Below are 18439 nucleotides of genomic sequence, written 5' to 3'. Positions count from 1 at the left end.
TAATAAGCTTAATGAAAAAAATTAGTGAACTGGAATGATTAATGAAAACTAGCTTGAAAGCTGGATTGGCTGGTAGGTGCTGCAGCACCCGGTGGAAAAATAAAAGAAATCAAATTATCAACAAGAAATCAAGAAGATTGTCACCATCAGCTTTAGACATATTGCAGAACATATAGAAACTGGGATTTGAATTGTAGGTAACAAAGAGAAGCAAGTTCTTGCTTGAACAAGAAGGTTTATCTATGTGCATACTGAAGTCCATGATGTTCCTTTTACCTGTTATCCTTTGTTCCTGCATATCTCTTTGGAAACACTAGTTTAGAGGCAGGAAATTGCTATTAGAAGTTACAGCAAATTGTTATTATTTTGTTAATCCAAATTGTAAAATTGCTAGGTGTGTGCACCTGAACAAAAAATGTGGGTTTGTATCCAGTATGGCTGTCTAACTGAACAAGGAAACAGTGAGCTGATTTTTGGCTTCATTTTGAAGGTAGGACATGACAGGAATGTTGCTCCTGGAATTTTATAATGCCATCAGAGGCACTAGCAGAGATCTCTTAAACCCAGAAGAATTATAAAATGACTGGGACAATAGTCATGGAAAGAGAAGGGCAAACAACCTTTGAAGAAGAAAACATAAATTACAATCAATTAACATTTCATTAGTAAATAAAACCAAGGAGCCTCAGTTCTGTAACATGAACACAACTCATCCATTAAAATCCAGAAAACAAAACCAATGTACTGACATCGGTCACCACCTGAACACGAGGAGAGCAAGATAACATGAGTGGAGACAATTTTTTTGCTTGTTGGGTGTTTTTTGGTGTTTTTTGTTTGTTCCCAGACAGCACCCAAGGAGACAGAGCAGCCCAGGGCCCTGGCCCTGGGTTGGTCCCAGCAGGAGCTGTCCCAGACTTCGCTCACCTCTCAGAGCTTGCAGCTGATTTGCCTCCACGCAGACCTGGGCTTTCAGCCTCTGAGCCTGTGCTCCTCTCACCTTCATCCTTTCCATATGTGATTTCTCCTTTGGTAACTGCCCTGATAACCCTCCTGTTGAGAACAGGGAATAAAAGATTTTGTGATAAAAGTTGTGATGCGTACAGTCCAGTAATTTAATCTACCCTATAGACAACTCTGGATATAAAGGTCAACAAAGCACCAAGTCTGGTTATGAAACTAGTTCCTGGGGGAAAAATTTTGTATTTACTAGAAACTGCATTTTAAGACACCAAAACACTAAAACATTCCTGCTATTCAAGCTTAGAACCAGAACTGCCTCTTCTGAAAATTAATCTTTTTTTGGGGGGGGGGGGGGGGCGGCGGTTGGGGTGTTTATAGTTAGGAAAGTATTTTTGACTAAGTGTGTGTATTTTCTCTAGAAAATTATGCTATGTATATTTTCTCTTTAAATATTTCTAGAATTTTATGCATCAAAAGCCCTAAAATGGCCATTCCTAAAAAAAACAGAACATCTCTCCCTTATCCTGCAAAACATGACCTAATGGGACAGAAATGAATGAAATTAAGTTTTGCAAACTAATGGTATTTCTCATGACTGAAAAGTTATCCCATTACACTGTCAGTAGCAGCTGGCCCCAAAAGAGTCTTGCTAAAAGAAATACACTCATGAGATACACACACATGGAACCTGAAGGAGGAAGAATCAAGCAAGAGGAACAATAATGAAATATTTCTAAAAGATGCCACCAAATACACTAGGAAAAGCAAGCCAAATTCTTGTAGGATTAAGTTTCTGTTGTGGGGAATGTCACTACCAAAAACATTTCTGTCCACAAACAGAAACAGCAGCACTAAATTAAATAAAAATTATAAAAATAATTTTTTCTTGTAAGGGAATATGATTAATTGGTTTGCTTAAAGGATTTAAATGGAAGGAGGATTAGAAAAGTAAACTTTAATGCCCTCTTAGTATAGCTAGCACTTAGCATGACTCAGAACAAAATCTATTATAGAAGATTCCTTGGGCTGTTTCTTTTTTCACTGTAGTTTAAGAGGCCAGAAGCATTCTGACGCACTTTCCCCCTGTATTAAAGAGAGATAAATCACTGCTGTTAATTTCTGGAGTCTCTGGAGCAGGTTATTCCATACTCATCTCTCCTTAGAGGTAAAAAAATGTGGAAAGAATCCACCTGCCCTATCTTTAGGATTTCTGATAAAATGTGCTCTTCCTTTCAAAGAAACAAAGTTTTCCAAATACCATTGGGGCTCCAGCCATGATATGAAATTCCATTCAGGTTTTCTTCCCACTCATCCAATAGCCCCCAGCTAAGTCCGGACAAAACTTGTGCAACCACATGGTCAATGCATTGGCTGTGTCCCCTGAGAGTGAATGCCCCTCAAAAGGCCAAACTGGGTTAAACCCTGCAGGATGAGCAGCAGCACCTCTGTTTATTCACTTTCACACACACATTCTTAGGCTGTACTTGCACAGCTGGAAGCTCCAAGGAAAACTTGGGAGCCAAACTGACCAGTATACATTAAAACCAGGTCCTACAAATGCTAGTTTTTGCATTAGCTTCTCTGGCAAGCCTGCCTTTAAGGACACTGTTACTTCTGAGTAGAAACAAGAAAAATCCAAAAGTAAAATTTACTTTTTTTCTGCTACCTTTATAGCTGAAGGATAATTGCTGATGCATTTCCCAGGAAACAGCAATTTAATTACAGTAAGTATGCCTTTAAACGAAGGCAGATTCTCATCCCAGGAAGTTTGACACTGATGTGGAAGACTGGAAAAACTCAAAAGAAAATCTATCCAACCATATACAGCTAGTTTTAGATTTATCAGTTTTCAAAAAAACCCAAAACCCAGAAACCAAAATAAAAGCCTACAACAACAAAACCAAAGGATTTACCCAATCTTTCTAGGTCTGCTAAAGACAGATTTGTGCCCATTTGTGGAGCAGACTGGTACATCTGGCTTTTCTTCATTCTCTTGGGGTTGATTTTTGAATGTTCTTTCATCATCTGTATTGGAAACTGTGTCTGCAGTAGAGGGAGGAAGAAAATAAAAGGTGAACTTCTGCACAAATAACACAGCACATCAAACAACCTACAAAAACAGATAATGAAAAAGCCTTGGGGGATCTTTGTAATAAAATAAAACTTTGGCTTGAGATGTTCCTCATTACCAGCTCTTGAACTACATTTCCAGATTTCTCAGTGACAATATTTAATAACCAAAGGACCTGATATTTAATTTTGAAATGTACAGTATCTTCTGTGTTGAATGAAAGAATGTCTTCATAATTAAAATGTTTGTTTACCTAGGAGCAAGGTATGGGGAAAATGGCTTAAATAGATTTTTCAATATATCTATCAAGTATTAAAAAATGACATACCCAATGTGACCACTGAAATAATATCAAGGATTTATACACTTGCCACCTTTACAGTTTCTGAGGCACAGTGATATTGGCAAGGTCTGTATTTTCCAAGGAGCAAGTTTGCACCATGAATTTTTTCCAGTGGCAGTAAACCAGTCCCTCCCCTTATAAGCTAGGGGATAAAGCTGAACATAAATGCTGCATCTGAAACAGACTACCCAACAGCTTCTGTGTTCAGAGTGAAGGAGTTAAATGAGTACACACCATCAGCATTCAGGAAAAACTCCAATTTCTTACACCAGTGGTCCTGTGGTACCCTGCAAGGTACCAGAGCAGCTCACACACACTGGGCTGTGCTTGGCCAAGACAGACAGACAGACAATTTACTGTACTTAAAAGTGCAGGTGGAGCTTGTTTGAGACACTTGGGCAAAGGGAAAATCTGAATACCAGGTAGCCTGGATATAGCCCATGATCCAACAGACAGCACAGGATCTCAAATTCACCTTTCTTCTTCAGAGTCGAAAAAGAAAATTTGAGGGATTTTTACACACCACTGTCACAAATAAGAGAGCCAAAGGCAAAAAAAATGATCAGGCTGAGATCTCTCCATACAGCCAAACTTCCTGGCAGGAACTGAGAACAAACTTTCTCAGTTTGGACAGTGAGTTTTTGGACGGTGAGTTTCCACCTGTTTTTCAGCAGTGAGTTTTTCAGCAGCTCCCTATCTCCACAGAGATACTTCTTTCATACAGGCCTTACCTTTCCTGAATATTACTCATTCATAAATCACTGTATAGGCACAAATAAAAATATTAAGATTAAAATACTGATTATATTTCAGTCAGGAATAAAATGCAAGTCAAACACTCAAGAAACAAGGTTTTGAACTTATAAAGCACAAGCAAATCTCCCTCTCAAGGTCCCTACCTGGGAATTTGTGAAGGATTGACTGTCTGACAAGATCAGTTCCAAGATTTGATTGTTTGAAGCGCTTTGCTCTCTCTTCAAAAAACCATTCCCCTGTCACTATCCGTAGCTCTCTGTGAGAGGAAAATGAGAAAAGCCAGAGACACATAAATATTAACAAACTTGGCCAACCAAAGCTAGTGCAGTTATCAATCAGCTGCCACACTCACAAATTCTGGGCAACATTTGCACAGTTCAAAATAAAGTGTAGAGAGATTGATTGTAGAGCTTGGAATAATAAAACACTTAACAGAAAAATATCACCTTACTTTTTGAATGGAAAGGAATTTTTAGTAGATGGAAATTTACTTGGCAAAAACGTGTTCCAACCACGTTTACAAGATTTCTGTAAAATACACAGAACATTCTGTCATCCTAGTCTTTTGTGAACTACTCAGTGTCACAATTTCCAGTATTTCCAAAATGACTAAAGACATAGAAACAGCAACACTGAATTGAGGGAGAAAATTCCCCACCAAAGCTCCTGCCAGATGAGTCAGCAATTCATGGACCCTATATGGTTACAGAGAGGTTGCTCCAAGTCCATATATATTTTTCATTTCTAGTTTTATATGCTGACACTATCTGCAGTTCCTTCACAGGGCAGTGCTGCTATGATTTAGCTGAGTGCTAGCAGCTCAGAGCAATGAAAATTTGTCTTTGCTGCTGTTCTGGATAATGCTGCTTTTTCTGGTTTCAAATTCTTTTGCCTATGCTAGCAATTAAGAAAACCTGTACTGGCATTGCTGGGTTTTTTGTTGGGTATGTTTTCATGCTGGTTGTTTGCCTTTTCCTGAATTGGTTTCATTATGGCACAGCATCACCATTTCTACTGCCTCACTACACACAATTGGTGGTTAAAAGCTACTAATCATGAATACTCTAGTAAAAAACAAATAAACAAACTAATAACCCCCAAACATTAAAAACTGATTTAGCTCCAGACTAAATCAGTTCCTGCTTACTGTTCATGTTCCTGCTTACTGTTCAATAAGAAAACTTTCAAACCTCTACTGGAGAAGAAATCATCCAGTCCCTTGGGCATGAAAATTACTACAGATGGATTTAGAGCACTGATCAATATCTTCACTATTAAGTTATTTCTGAGTCATGCCTGAATGCAGTTTTACCTGAGAAAATACTAAAAATTACACAATAATATCCTGATACTGGTGAAAAGACAAATATTATCAGTTTGTCCTAACCTGTTAATGAATCATGCATTTTTATGACTCACTAAAAAAAAAAAATTAGAAAAATCAAATGTCCACTAGCATAGAAATAGATTATTGCCTTATCTTGTTGTTGCAGACTCCTAGTGAAAAAGCCCTCCATAATTCATCATCACGGTCACTCAGTCATTGTGAAAGGTATTAAATAAAATCTTTATGCTTCTACTGGGAATTTTTAAATTACTTCTGTTGGTTCCAAACACTGAAAAGGATTCACTTCATTAGAAACTATGCCTGGCCTGCTGGCTTAACAAATGTTTTTTTCTCAGAATGTGTGTTTTCACAATTCTCTAACAGCACTTACTTCTCTGTGCAGTTATTTTATTGCAAGACTTCTGACATGTTTAATGTTTTGTATTGAACCATAAACCTTCCAGACCTTTCACTACACCATCAAATTCCATTGCAATGTGAATGACATATCACATTGCAGTATCATCTAGCCAGTAAATTTGGTTTTTTCCTCAGTTAGTACCCAGTTTGACCACAAAACTCCACAAGTGCTGCTTTCCCCTTGGATGGAGATTTCACCCATCCCTGGTATCTTACCAGAAATACTTAACTTGATCAAGGTCAGAAAGAATACCGCCCACATCCTTATCCAGAGAAGCATCTTCACCCATCTGCAAGCTCTGACACCCTGAAGGAGCTGTGATCTTCCCCCAGGTTCAGCAGAGCTGGAGAATGCTGCACACAGATCTCCAGGTTTTACAGCCAAACCTTGCAATTGTTTCCACACAGCCCTGATAGTGACACCACCTGGGGTGCTGTGGTTCATGGAGGGGCAGCTCTTTGCCACAGAGCCATGGAGAGCTACATTTTCTGGCCAGATGTGAGCAGTGATGAGGGAAAGGAAACTTCTTGTGTTTCTTCTTTCAGCCTGGGTGGAAGGGTGGCTGAGACCAGAGCATGCTCGTTTTACTGTTCAGCAGTTTTGTGATCTGATGTGGAAATTTGAGCCTGCAATAGCAGGATCAAGAGCTCAGGGAGAAGTCTGGGGGCTGGAGAGACTGCAGGAGCTCCAGACAAGGAAAGGATGGCTGGGGCAGCTGTGGAAGGAGACCAGGATGGAAGTAGATGGAGGACTTTGGGCTGTGCAAGGAAGGATCAGCAGTGCTGCTGCTGGTGGAGGCAGGTGCTCCTCAGCATCCATCCCTGGGAGAGGGCCCTCCTCTCCTCCATTCCACTGTGGCATGGGACCTTAGAGCTCACCTTCAGACTCCCTCTCTGTGTCCCCACTCCATCCCACACCTGAACCTCTGCTGCCTCTCTCTGGTAGGAAAGCAGCCTCCAAGATGGGAAAGGCTGGCACCAGGCTGGCAGTGAGGAAGGAGAACTGCACAGAAGGACTTTCCCTTCCTTTGCCATCCCTGTGTAACTACTGAGCCAATACTCATCTTCCTCAAAACATAAGCTCTGCAGGGAAGGGACAGATCAGTCTATTTGGGCAACAACAGCTGATCCCTCTATCTTCTGGCAAAGGATAACTAAGCAATCTACTTCTCTTAATAATCTCTGTTATCTGCAAGCTGCCATTATCAAACAGCCCCAAATTACACAGATTGCGCCCTCTTGCTTAGCCAAGGATGTTCCTGGACATTGCTGGCAAACAAAAATTGGGCCCCAAGGAAAGAGGAGGGTGCAAATTCCTTTTTCAGGGCTGAGAAGGCAAAGGAGTGCGACAGTCACTACACCGGCAGAGCTGAACCTTGTGCCCATTCAGGTAATGACCCCAAACTGAACTGCCCACCTGCTTCATTAGACTGATGTTATTAAAATCCACCTTTTTGATGAGGTGCCAACTCCTTGCTAGGGGTGCTCTGAAGAGGCTCACACCCATTCTGCTCTGGTTTCACCAGAAGAATGAGGTCTCAAAACACAGACAACTGCCTCAGCTGAGTCTCAAAACATGGCAAAGGGAGGGAGAATTGCCTGCTTCAGTCAGGTGCTTCACCCCTCTGGCCAGCCCTGTTTATCCACAGTGAAAGGGAAAAATCAACAGGCACTGACATCCAGCCATTGTGCGTGCTGCATGAAACAAGAGACCTCAGCCCTCACTTCAGACCTTCATCCTTATTTCCATCAGTGTTACTGTCTGTCTTCAGATCTTAATTCAGCTGGCAGAACATTTTTTGCAAAAATGTCATTACTCAACAGATCATTTCTACAAAAATATCACTTTCTAATGAAATAACAGGAAAGTCCCCAAGCTTTGCAGATTTGAATTTCTAGTATTGAATATATTTTCCATGTATGCTGAACAATTCACACAAAGACTTCATGTTCATGTTATCTTTATCACTCATACATGTCAGGAGTACCTACTAAAAGAATTTTTGCTCTACACATAAATAGAAATTACTTCAGATCAAATGATTTTCTAAGTCTCTGACTTGAAGATTGAATTTAATAATTGCATTTGACATTCTGAATCAAAAAATTGAAGAGCAAGAATTAAACAGTCTTATTATAATAATAATAATGTTATTTTCATGCAATTATGACAAGGGGAGTCTCTCTCCTACGGAGATAGAAGAAAGATGCACTATTTCAGATACAGGATTAAAATGAACACTTTATATCTAAAGAAAAGGAACCCTTTTTGTCTTTCTATTTACTCAATAGCACATTGAATCAGTGCTTGCAGGTTTGGCTTTGGTGTTTGCAAAATGGGCCCAAAGTCCATGCAGACTGCAGATCATAGTATGTGCATGCATTTCTGTACTTTCTCAGTTAGATGTAGCTCATGAGGTAAACAACATGTGTAATTTCTACCAAAATAGGATTTAGATTGGCCTTCCAAGGTGTTTAGCAGATGCTGAAATCAGTAGCTTTAGAAAAAAAGGAAAACAGTATTATAAACTCTAATAACAGCAATTTTTGCATGATTGCTCTTTCCTACGCTCAGAACAGATAGGAAGATTAACATTCGGGCAGTTCAATTGAGTACCAAATTCTTTAGGTACCTGCTAAAGTCCTTCTACATTAATTACTGATCCACCTACTCCCATCATCATGGGAGAGGGAGCAGGGATGGTTCCCTGCTTCTTCCCCCTCTGTGATCTCCCACTAAACAAATTAATGACACTCTGCTCAGTTTAGAAACAGAACCGATAACCTATGGCCTGCCCCTCAAAAACTCAGATTTTCCACTCTCATTTCTCATTTCTGTGAGGCACTTCATGGTTAAAAGTCCCAGTTAAGAATAAAAAATCCATTTCAGATGGAAAGATCCAATTGTTACTTTCAATTATTTCTTTAGGGCAAAGCCCCACACTGGTAAAACAGTTTCCTCTCCATTTAATCATCTTGTCTATCTCACATCCACAGCAGATGCAAAAGATTCAGCCTACCTTCTTTCCATCCCTGTTTCTCAAGTTATTTTACTTCCTCCTCAGGAAGAAAATGTGGGGAAAAAAAGCAAAACCAAAGGCTGGATAAAATTCAGCCCATGTTTGAACATAGCAAAGCCCTTATCATATACCCTCACATATCCCTATCTTTGTATTCTACTCCACACAGTATTATCTGCAACATAAATTAATTCCACTGTAAGTTTTATTATGCTGTGAGGGTATTAGACAGAATTTTTTGACCCGGTGAAAAGAAGGCAAACTTGCATAGAAGTTACTAAAATAAAATTATAAGAAATTTGAAAAGCATTTGCATAGTAAAACATTGGAAATGCCTCTATTTTTAGGCTCCTAATGGGAATAAATGTTACTAAGAGATTCTGATGAATTTTCATGACATGTTAAGACAGCATAATTATTTCAGAGATTAAGATAAATTTTCCATTACTGCTTTGTTCTGCTGTAATAGCTTGAGCTAACTAGACATTTGACATATAAAGGCAGTGCTCCCAGATACCTAGACACCCTTGCAATGGGAAGAACAGACAGCATCATGGTGTGAAATCAGCCCTTCAGAAGACACCTGGAAGAACTCTAGTTCCTTCAATCTATTGATCATTTTGTCTGCCAAATTTAAAACATAAAGTGGTCATAATATAAGAAAATGCAGGGAAAAAAAAAAAGATACTTTAATGGAAAGTTTCTCTTTTAACACCCATGTTTGAAAGCTCCTGATGACCTCAGTTCCTTGCACAGAGGGAATGGAGCAGAAATCTTCCTTTTTCAAGTGCATCACTACATACAGGCTGGATTTACCTCATTAAATAGTGCAAAAACACAAATATCAAACAAAATCACATGGATAAGGACTGTCTTGTTCTCTGACCATAGCTGGAGAACTGAGTTTGACTGAAGACTTAGCTCTAATCCTTCCTGACCTGTAAATGCTTTGTCTTGAGACTTTCCATTTTCCCTGGTAATAGCACCTATGAGGGACAAAATCCAACTAAATAGTTTTCTCCTTATGGACATTCAAGGGAGAAATCCTTTGACAGTAACTCTAAACTGTAAGACAAGACTTACATATAAACCTGTTTGTTAAACTTAAAAATACTGATGAACCTCTGTCACTATTCACATTCAAATATCTTTCCTCAAATTCACTAAATTTTTTTGAAAGCTTTTCAGAATGTAATTAATGTATTGTAACAAGCTTCCCCATCACCAGAAGCTGTTTTTCAGGCAAGTCTGTCTCTGGAAAAATGACAGATGAAATGCTCTAAGTATTACTTTATGGAAGTCAAATTCTCTTGTTGCCAGATGATGTTCTGATTGACAGATGAAAAAAGAGATTGTATTATTAAATGAACTGGTGTCTCACCCCTACAGCCATCATCATGTAACTATGTTGTGCTTGGGTTTTTTTAATTTATTCAGATAATAATATTATGTTTTACCACATACTCATAAAATTGGCGTATTGAAATTACTGTTCTCCAAATCAAAGTGAGCAAGCTTGCAGTTTGCCACCATTTTTTCCCCTTTTTGTGGTAGCTGGAAATAAATCCACCATAACTCTTAAAGCAATAACAACTTTTGATCCCAGGCCATGATCCCATTGACGCCAGGACAAAATGCCCTTTCACTGTTCTGAAAGTATCCCAAACTCCAGTGTTAGGACTGGACAGGCAGGACTCAAAAAGCTCATAAGGAAAGAAATGTCAAAATGTATTAAACAAAGCAACAGGCAGAAGGTGGCTGATATTACCTACATTCTTTTTACTGACAAAATTGTTTCTGTGACCACTCTGGATTATCTGTGTAATTCAAGGTATTTCTGCAGTAATTTGAGCAGTAGATGTCTCTTTGAATGCCCACACTCCCCACCCAGTACCAGACCTTCTGCTCTCACACCAAATGTACTCATTCGGTTTTCCAACAGTTCTGAAAATCTTGTAGACATTTCCTGCAGGTGTGATTCATGACTATGAGAAGGGCTTGTACAAGTTACTGTTATAACCATCACCTTAAATAGAACTTAAAGGACACTCTTGAGCACAATTTGAGGAGCAGAGACATGAAGTAGCACAGCACCAAAATTGTAAAGGGCTCACAAACACTCCTCCCTGACTTTTAAGGGTCTCACAGTCTGTATGACAGCAGACATCACATCACAACAACAGTTTAACCTGGCTCTGCTAATGGAACAGCTCAGCAGGGGCTGGAGTCAATACAGACATCAACATAACCAAAGCTGCTAAAAAAGGGACAAAGGAGAAGGACAAATATAAAAGTGTTCCAACACTCTTTGGAAAGCATGGTAAAGCAGTCCAATTTGACAGACACAAACACTGCATGTAGGTCAGTGCTACAGAGCTAAACGATTTTTCTCCTCTTCCTACCTTTTGTTTGCTACTTATAAAATATAAATGTCTCTTAACACCGTATTATTTTCTCTTCCTTGCCTTCTGCCTTTTCAACTTGTCAAAGGCCCTGTTAGCTTAATCAGCTCCTCTATCAAATGTAATTAAAAGAGCCTAAAAATCCTGATTTCCCCTGCATTTCTCACTTGGTAGAAAAGCAGAACTGAAATAATTTAAATGAGAACTATGCACAATGATGTAATTGAAATGCCTTTCCCAAACTTCCATCTCCACACTGCCCACACAGAAGATTATCTCTCTGTGTACTCCCAGCAATGTAAAAGACATTTTACATATCATTAACTGTCATGAAGCCTTGCAGAAACACTGCATATGAACAAAAAGGAAGGGGAGAGAGAGCTTTCAATTTAATAAAGCTACTCAACATGGACAGAATGAAAAGTGCAGCACTTTGCAAGCAAATTACCCCGTGGTGTGTAATAACCTAAAGGCAGGCTTCAACCAGAATTAATTGTCAGGATGGCTGCTGAGACCACTGCTTGGCTCACAGAGCTGCAGCACAATCAGGAGAAGCAGAGGTCACACAGGCTTTGAGAATTTGCCTCACTCATCTCTCAGCCCCAGAGCAGGACCATCCTTACTGATGCCATCATCCCAAGAGAGGTTTATCCAACCTGTTGTAAAACAACATTCTGCAACCCTCCCAAGTTATGTCAACATTCACACCATCTAAATTACATCCTTTCACTGCAATTAAGTATCACTCTTCCTACCCAAACAGGGGCCTTGGAACAGCCTGTAAGCCACATTCTGTAGATTTAAAACTCAGGTATTTTCTCTTGCCTAGGCTGAACACTTGTGACTCCTTCTATTGCTCTGGACATTCTGCGTGCTAAGTTTCATTATTTTCTTCTGAATTTCTTCAGGTGGCCTGTCTGAATTCTGATACACAGAAATGGGCAGGTACTCTACATAAAAGATGATTTTATAATGTACTTTATAAGCCATAATTTGGCTTGTACATCAATGTGTGATGCTCAATTTTTCTGCAGTGGAAAATTCTGTTGATTCATGTTCAGCTTTTATCCAGTACAATACCCAGATCCTTTCCTAAGGAACAGCTGCAGAAGCTGTTTTTATTCTCATTTTATGTTTCTGCAGCTGCATTTTTCCCCAAATGTAGCACTTCCACATGTCCATAGGGAGCCATCCCTTGCTTTACCTTCAAACCACTTCTGTAATTCTAAGCATCACTTTGAAACCACATCTTGTCCTTCAGCATGCCTGGAGCACCTCTCAGCTTTATGTCTCCTGCAGGTGTAACTGGCAAATCCATCTGCTGCATCAAGGTCCTTGACTAAAATATTTAACAGTAATAAGCCAGGAAATATTCTGCTCTATATCACTGGTTTTAAAAAGGATTTTTTTATTTGTATGTGTGGTGCTTTTTTGTTTTGTTTGTTTTTTGTTTGGGGTTTTTTGGGCTTTGTTTTCTTGAGGTTTTTTTTGACAGTGAAATGTCCATGCGGAGAAGAGAGCTTTACGGTTTTCCAGGCGGGTCTGCAATCACACTGGCAGAATTTATTCCAGGGCACAGCTACCCTAATTTGTCAGCCTATTAGAAAGGAACAAGAGAGAGTATCAAAAGGTTAACTTCAGCCAAGTTATAAGACAGCAACCAATCCTCCTCTGTCACCTGTCAAAGGTGGAAATTAAATTGGTTTTGACATCACTTGTTCTTGAGCCAGCTCTTACTCCTCATCCTGTCACCTTCTCACGGCTTTCAAACAACACTGCTACCATTTGTTTCAGTGTTGTTATAGAAATTAGAGGTAGTGTGGCAGGGTCAACAAATCTCTTTTTCTTTTCTCCATTTTTAAAGAGCAGCATTGTGTTTGCTGTTCTCCATGCTGTCACCTCACTTGCACCCCGTCACTTCTGAAAGGCACAGCACTGACATTATCCCAGGAACTGCCTGAGGCAAAGTACAGGGAGCTCAGCCAGTCCCTACTGATTTAAAATCATTTCACAAATCAAACAAGTAAACATTTTTTGTCTTACCAGGCGAGACACTGTCCTTTGGGTGTGCCCCACTGGACGCAGAGGAGTAAGGCTCCTACTTAAAAATGGATGCAACCTTCTAAAACTAAAGTTTGAAGACACAAACCCTAAACTCCATGCTCTGCTGTGTTAATTTTTCACTGTCTATGTAGCCAAAGTCTTGACAGAATTAGCGATTTGGGTTCACTTCCTGAAACAATTCGCCCTTTCTGATCCTGTTAGTTTGAAGGTGTGTTAAAAAAATTCTGTACATTTCTTTTTTTATCCCATCTCTTTCTTACACCATCCAGTCCTTACACCAGGATACATAACTGCGTTTTGTCGCCCGACACATTTCTTCTTTTCTTCATGGTTATCTTACCAAACCAAGCAAAAAAATCCCATATTACCAAACTAATCTTTCCTTCATGATTATCTTACCAAATCAACATAAAAAATCCCATATTACCAAACTAATCAAGTGAATTATTCTTCCAAGTCTTTGGAAGACAAGCTCATTGAAACTGGCTTGGAATTCAGAAAAGAGATAGTGCAGCAAATAAAAGCCCCAGTTAAGCCTCTCCCCTTGTGTATTCTCTGTAAGGGGATGTACAATGGTAGCACAAAATCACTGCCAGGGCTGTAAGCTCCACACGTGGTGTCCTGGTTTAGGGCAAATTTGGGAGAAAACCTTCACAAGGGGCCCCTCCAGAAAGCAAACCCACACATCCCCTACCCTCAGCTGGTTCGGGAGGGATTTCTCAGAGACAAGTGGAAAGAACCTGTTTATTTAACAGGCACAGCACCCCCAGCACACAAAATGAACAGTACCAGATGACACCACTCTTTCATTGCTCTGACAAAGATGACAAATTCAGAAAGTCTCTCTTGGGGGTGGTTGCTCTGTTCTCAGTCCCTCCGGCGCTGGGGCAGCTGCTGCCCAGAGTAGGCCCCGCTGGGCCACAGGGTGCAAACTCTCGGTGCTCCCAGGGCCCAGTCTGGAGCAGGTTTGAGTTGGTCCAAAAAAAGGAAAGGAGAAACAGTCCAGGGAAAAATTTGAACTGTTTAGCTAAACTAACTAATGAGCAGAAGCAAGAGCAAGAGCAAAGCAGAAGCAAAGCAGGAGCAAGAGCAAAGCAAAAAGCAAAAGTAAAAAACAAAAGCAGCACCATGTACTGCCCCGTCTGTGTGTCCCGCCAACCATGGGGGAGCAGCTGATAACAAAACCAAAACAAAACCTTCACTCTTCAGAACCAGTCTTGAATCACAGAATCACAGAAATTCTAGGTTGGAAGAGACCTTTAAGATCATCGAGTCCAACCCATGTTCTAACACCTCAACTAGATCATGGCACCAAGTGCCACATCCAGTCTTTTTTTAAACTCTTAGAGGGACGGTGACTCTACCACCTCCCTGGGTAGATGATTCCAGTATTTGACCACTCTTTCTGTAAAATACTTCCTCCTTAATTCTAGCTCCAGCCTGAACAACCCCAGCTCCCTCAGTCATTCTTCACACAGCTTGTGCTCCAAGCCCCTCACCAGCCTCGTTGCTCTCCTTTGGACACGCTCAAGCATCTCAACGTCCCTCCTAAAGTGAGGGGCCCAGAACTGGACACAATACTCCAGGTGAGGCCTCACCAGTGCTGAGTACAGGGGAAGAATGACCTCCCTGCTCCTGCTGGCCACACCGTTCCTGATACTGGCCAGGATGCCATTGGCCTTCTTGGCCACCTGGGCACACTGCTGGCTCATGTTCAGCCGACTGTCAACCAGCACCCCCAGGTCCCTTTCCACCTGAGCACTGTCCAGCCACACCGTCCCTAGCTTATATCATTGCAGGGGGTTATTGTGGCCAAAGTGCAGGACTCGGCACTTGGACTTATTGAACTTCATCCCATTAGATTCTGCCCATCCATCCAACCGTTCCAAGTCCCTCTGCAAAGTCCTCTGTCCCTCTAACAGATCAACACACGTTCCCAGCTTAGTGTCATCTGCAAATTTGCTAATAAAGGACTCTAAACCCTCATCCATGTCATCAATAAAAATATTGAACAGAACTGGCCCCAGCACAGATCCCTGAGGGACACCACTGGTGACTGGTCGCCAGCTGGATGCAGCACCATTCACCACCACTCTCTGGGCCCGGCCATGCAGCCAGTTCTGAACCCAGCAAAGAATGCTCCTGTCCAAGCCACAGGCTGCCAGCTTGTCTAGGAGTATGCTACGGGAGACAGTGTCAAAGGCCTTGCTGAAATCCAAGTAAACAACATCTACAGCCTTCCCTGCATCCACTAGGCGGGTTACCTGGTCATAAAAGGTGACCAGCTTGGTCAAACATGACCTACCCCTCCTAAATCCATGCTGGCTGGGTCTGATACCCTGGACATCTTGTAAATTTTGCGTGATGGTGCTTAATATAAACTGTTCCATTATTTTGCCAGGTAAGGCACAGAAGGCACAGAACATAATATCCAGCATAAACAGAACACACCAATGGGGATACAAACATCACAATGTCACCCTGGGACACTTAGGTTAAAACACCCTGGTTAGAGAAGTGCCCAACTTACGCAATCTTGGCACACACCGAGCACTTCCAGTGCCCCTCTGCCCCCAGCACCCGGCAGGAGCTGCAGACCCTCAGCTGGCAGGTCTGGCACAGCTCTCCCCTGTCAAAAATGAAGCCCAGGCTCTTCTGGCAGCGAACACAGACCCTGCTGCTGTCCTGCTGAGAGTGGCGGTTCCCGCCTTTCCTTCTCACCTCCAGAAGCTCATTTTTCAGTTTCCTAGAAGTAAAAAAAATAAAATGTTTTAATTTGGAGATTCAACTCAATGATCTATAAGAACTTATTAACAGATTAATATTTTATGCTAAAAATATAAGACATGAGTAAGTCCAATTGTTTCTTTTTGTATTTCTTGACACACACATGACACAGAATAAATCTATTCCCCAGCTGTCAGACATGCAGTCAAGAGGAAAATCTGATAGATCACTATGAGTAAATGCAGATAGCTGAGCAGTTCTGGACAACTGATAAACCAACTTTGCTTGTTCTTCATCAATAATTCAAGTCGTGCTGAGCCCAGGTTGACAGCAGCTCAGAACTGAGACTATCCAGTTCATGCCCAGAAGGAAAGAAGGAAACATTTTTTGCAATTAGTGTGCATTTAACAATATGCCAGTGCAGAGTTAGGTAGGAGTATATATGCAATTCTGTACCAGGTATTTAAAGCCTTGGAAGAGCCCAAATCAAAGACCTAAATAGGTAGCGGTGCTATGCTGTGATGCCGCAATCAAAGTACAAAAGGAGAATGCCACTTTAAATAGTGTGACTTTCAGATCTTACCGGTTCTACCACTGACTCCACAGAATAAAAATATTTGTGTTTAAGACTAAATTTTGAAGTCTGTAGTTTCAATGGCCAATGAGTTGGGCTTTAACAAGAAAATAACAAGCCACTGTAACTAAACTCAGTGGCTGCTAAATTCTTTCAGTTTTACATGCCTGGGTATTGCCGTGTCCTCATTACCCCACTCTTCCCTATGCTGTCTTTCATGCCCATCAGCAGCCAGGAGCCCCCAGTGTTATCCCTCAGTCATGAAGCACTCCAACTCACTGAAATCACTGTCTCTGTACACACACAGATGCTTAAAGGGGGATTTAAAAACCTGCTGCCACCTTCACCTAAAGATCAGAAAAAATGTCAGAAGAAAACTACATGAAGGATAAACCAATGAAAGATTACAGGCTGCAGCCCAGTAAAGGAGGCCAGAAACATTGCTTGGGCCACCAGGGAGTCAGCTCTGACAGAATTAGATTATTTGTGGACACACTGCCTTGCTAAAAGATTGGCCAGCATTTGGCTTCCCACTGGGATCCCATGAGCAGCAGCTGCTCCGCAGCCCCCTGACCTGTGAATGCTCAGCCTCTGACAGCTCTAGACAAGGGCATGGCCAATTCCTCCGGGCAGCAACTGCAAATCCCAGTCAAGGGTTTTCCTGTGCTGGCCTCTATCCAGAAGTGAGTGCTTCACCCAACTTCAGACCCTTCTCCTACATTCAATCCAAACAGCCTTCCTCTCATGCCTGAGCCTTCAAAACTCTGTCCAGGCTTTATGTGCTTTCTTGGTACTTTGCTTACTGTACTTGCAGTTTTTTGATTGCATCTTACATCTCCCCACTTCCTGCAGAGATGCGTTTGGTGCCAGGCACGTGTCCATTTCCTTCTGTGAGTCAGCTTCAAATGCAGAGAGTGTTGTGCTGTGCTGTGAAAACTGCCAGTGGTGCTTGGTGCTGCCACAGTGCACAGAGAAAGGAGATGATCCCTATTTTTGCCAGCCCCATCCTTGCATCTACCTTCCAAACATCAAAAGAGAACTCATCTAGTTCTTCTGGACTGAGAACTAAAGGCAACCTGTGATGGTGCTCACAGGGGTCTTAGGCTGAGGGAAGAGACAAGGATCTGACTCCATGTTTCAGAAGGCTGATTTATTATTTTATGATATATATTATATTATATTAAAACTATACTAAAATAACAGAAGAAAGGATTTCATCAGAAGGCTAGCTAAGAATAGAAAAAGAAGGAAATGATAACAAAAACTTGTGTCTCAGACAGAGTCAGAGCCAGCTGACTGTGATTGGCCATTAATTAGAAATAACCACATGAGACCAATCACCTGTTGCATTCCACAGCAGCAGATAACCATTGTTTACATTTTGTTCCTGAAGCTTCTCAGCTTCTTAGGAGAAAAGATCTTAAAGAAAAGATTTTTCATAAAATGTGTCTGTGACAGCAACCCACTCCCAGAATACTCTGGACAACACCACATCTATCTGCTTGAATAACAAATACACCTTTAGGTACTTGGGAAGATCTCTAATTACCCCTGAGTTTATGGTCACTCACATCTCACTAACCATCAAACAGCACTCACAAATGTTTAATGATTTTATGACACCCTCCAGCAATGTGGAGTTGTCAGAGATAAAGTGCTGTGGCCACTCCGAGTGCCAGCTGACCTTAGGGAAATTTGTTGATTGATTGTGCTTTCACACAGTCAGAGGTATTGCAGCACTTTCCAGGTTCAAATTCACCTTGCCCTGGACT

At 41.1% G+C, this 18439-nt stretch overlaps 1 protein-coding gene across 1 annotated transcript in view; it reads right to left on the bottom strand.

The window, feature by feature from the left end:
• Positions 1 to 18439, bottom strand: part of SYTL5 (synaptotagmin like 5) — a 65986-nt gene that overhangs the window by 27797 nt on the left and 19750 nt on the right. The window contains exons 3-6 of the mRNA XM_059466014.1: positions 15897 to 16112; positions 4277 to 4389; positions 2877 to 3006; positions 928 to 1053 (exon numbers count right to left, since the gene is read on the bottom strand). Coding sequence (XP_059321997.1) covers positions 928 to 1053; positions 2877 to 3006; positions 4277 to 4389; positions 15897 to 16112 — 585 coding nt within the window. The remainder of the gene's footprint in view (positions 1 to 927; positions 1054 to 2876; positions 3007 to 4276; positions 4390 to 15896; positions 16113 to 18439) is intronic.

This window comes from Ammospiza nelsoni, chromosome 2 (genome assembly GCF_027579445.1).
Source record: "Ammospiza nelsoni isolate bAmmNel1 chromosome 2, bAmmNel1.pri, whole genome shotgun sequence".
In the NCBI taxonomy this organism is placed as follows: domain Eukaryota; kingdom Metazoa; phylum Chordata; class Aves; order Passeriformes; family Passerellidae; genus Ammospiza; species Ammospiza nelsoni.
Note: the sequence above shows the minus strand (reverse complement) of the source record. Positions and strands in the feature narration are given on the sequence as shown.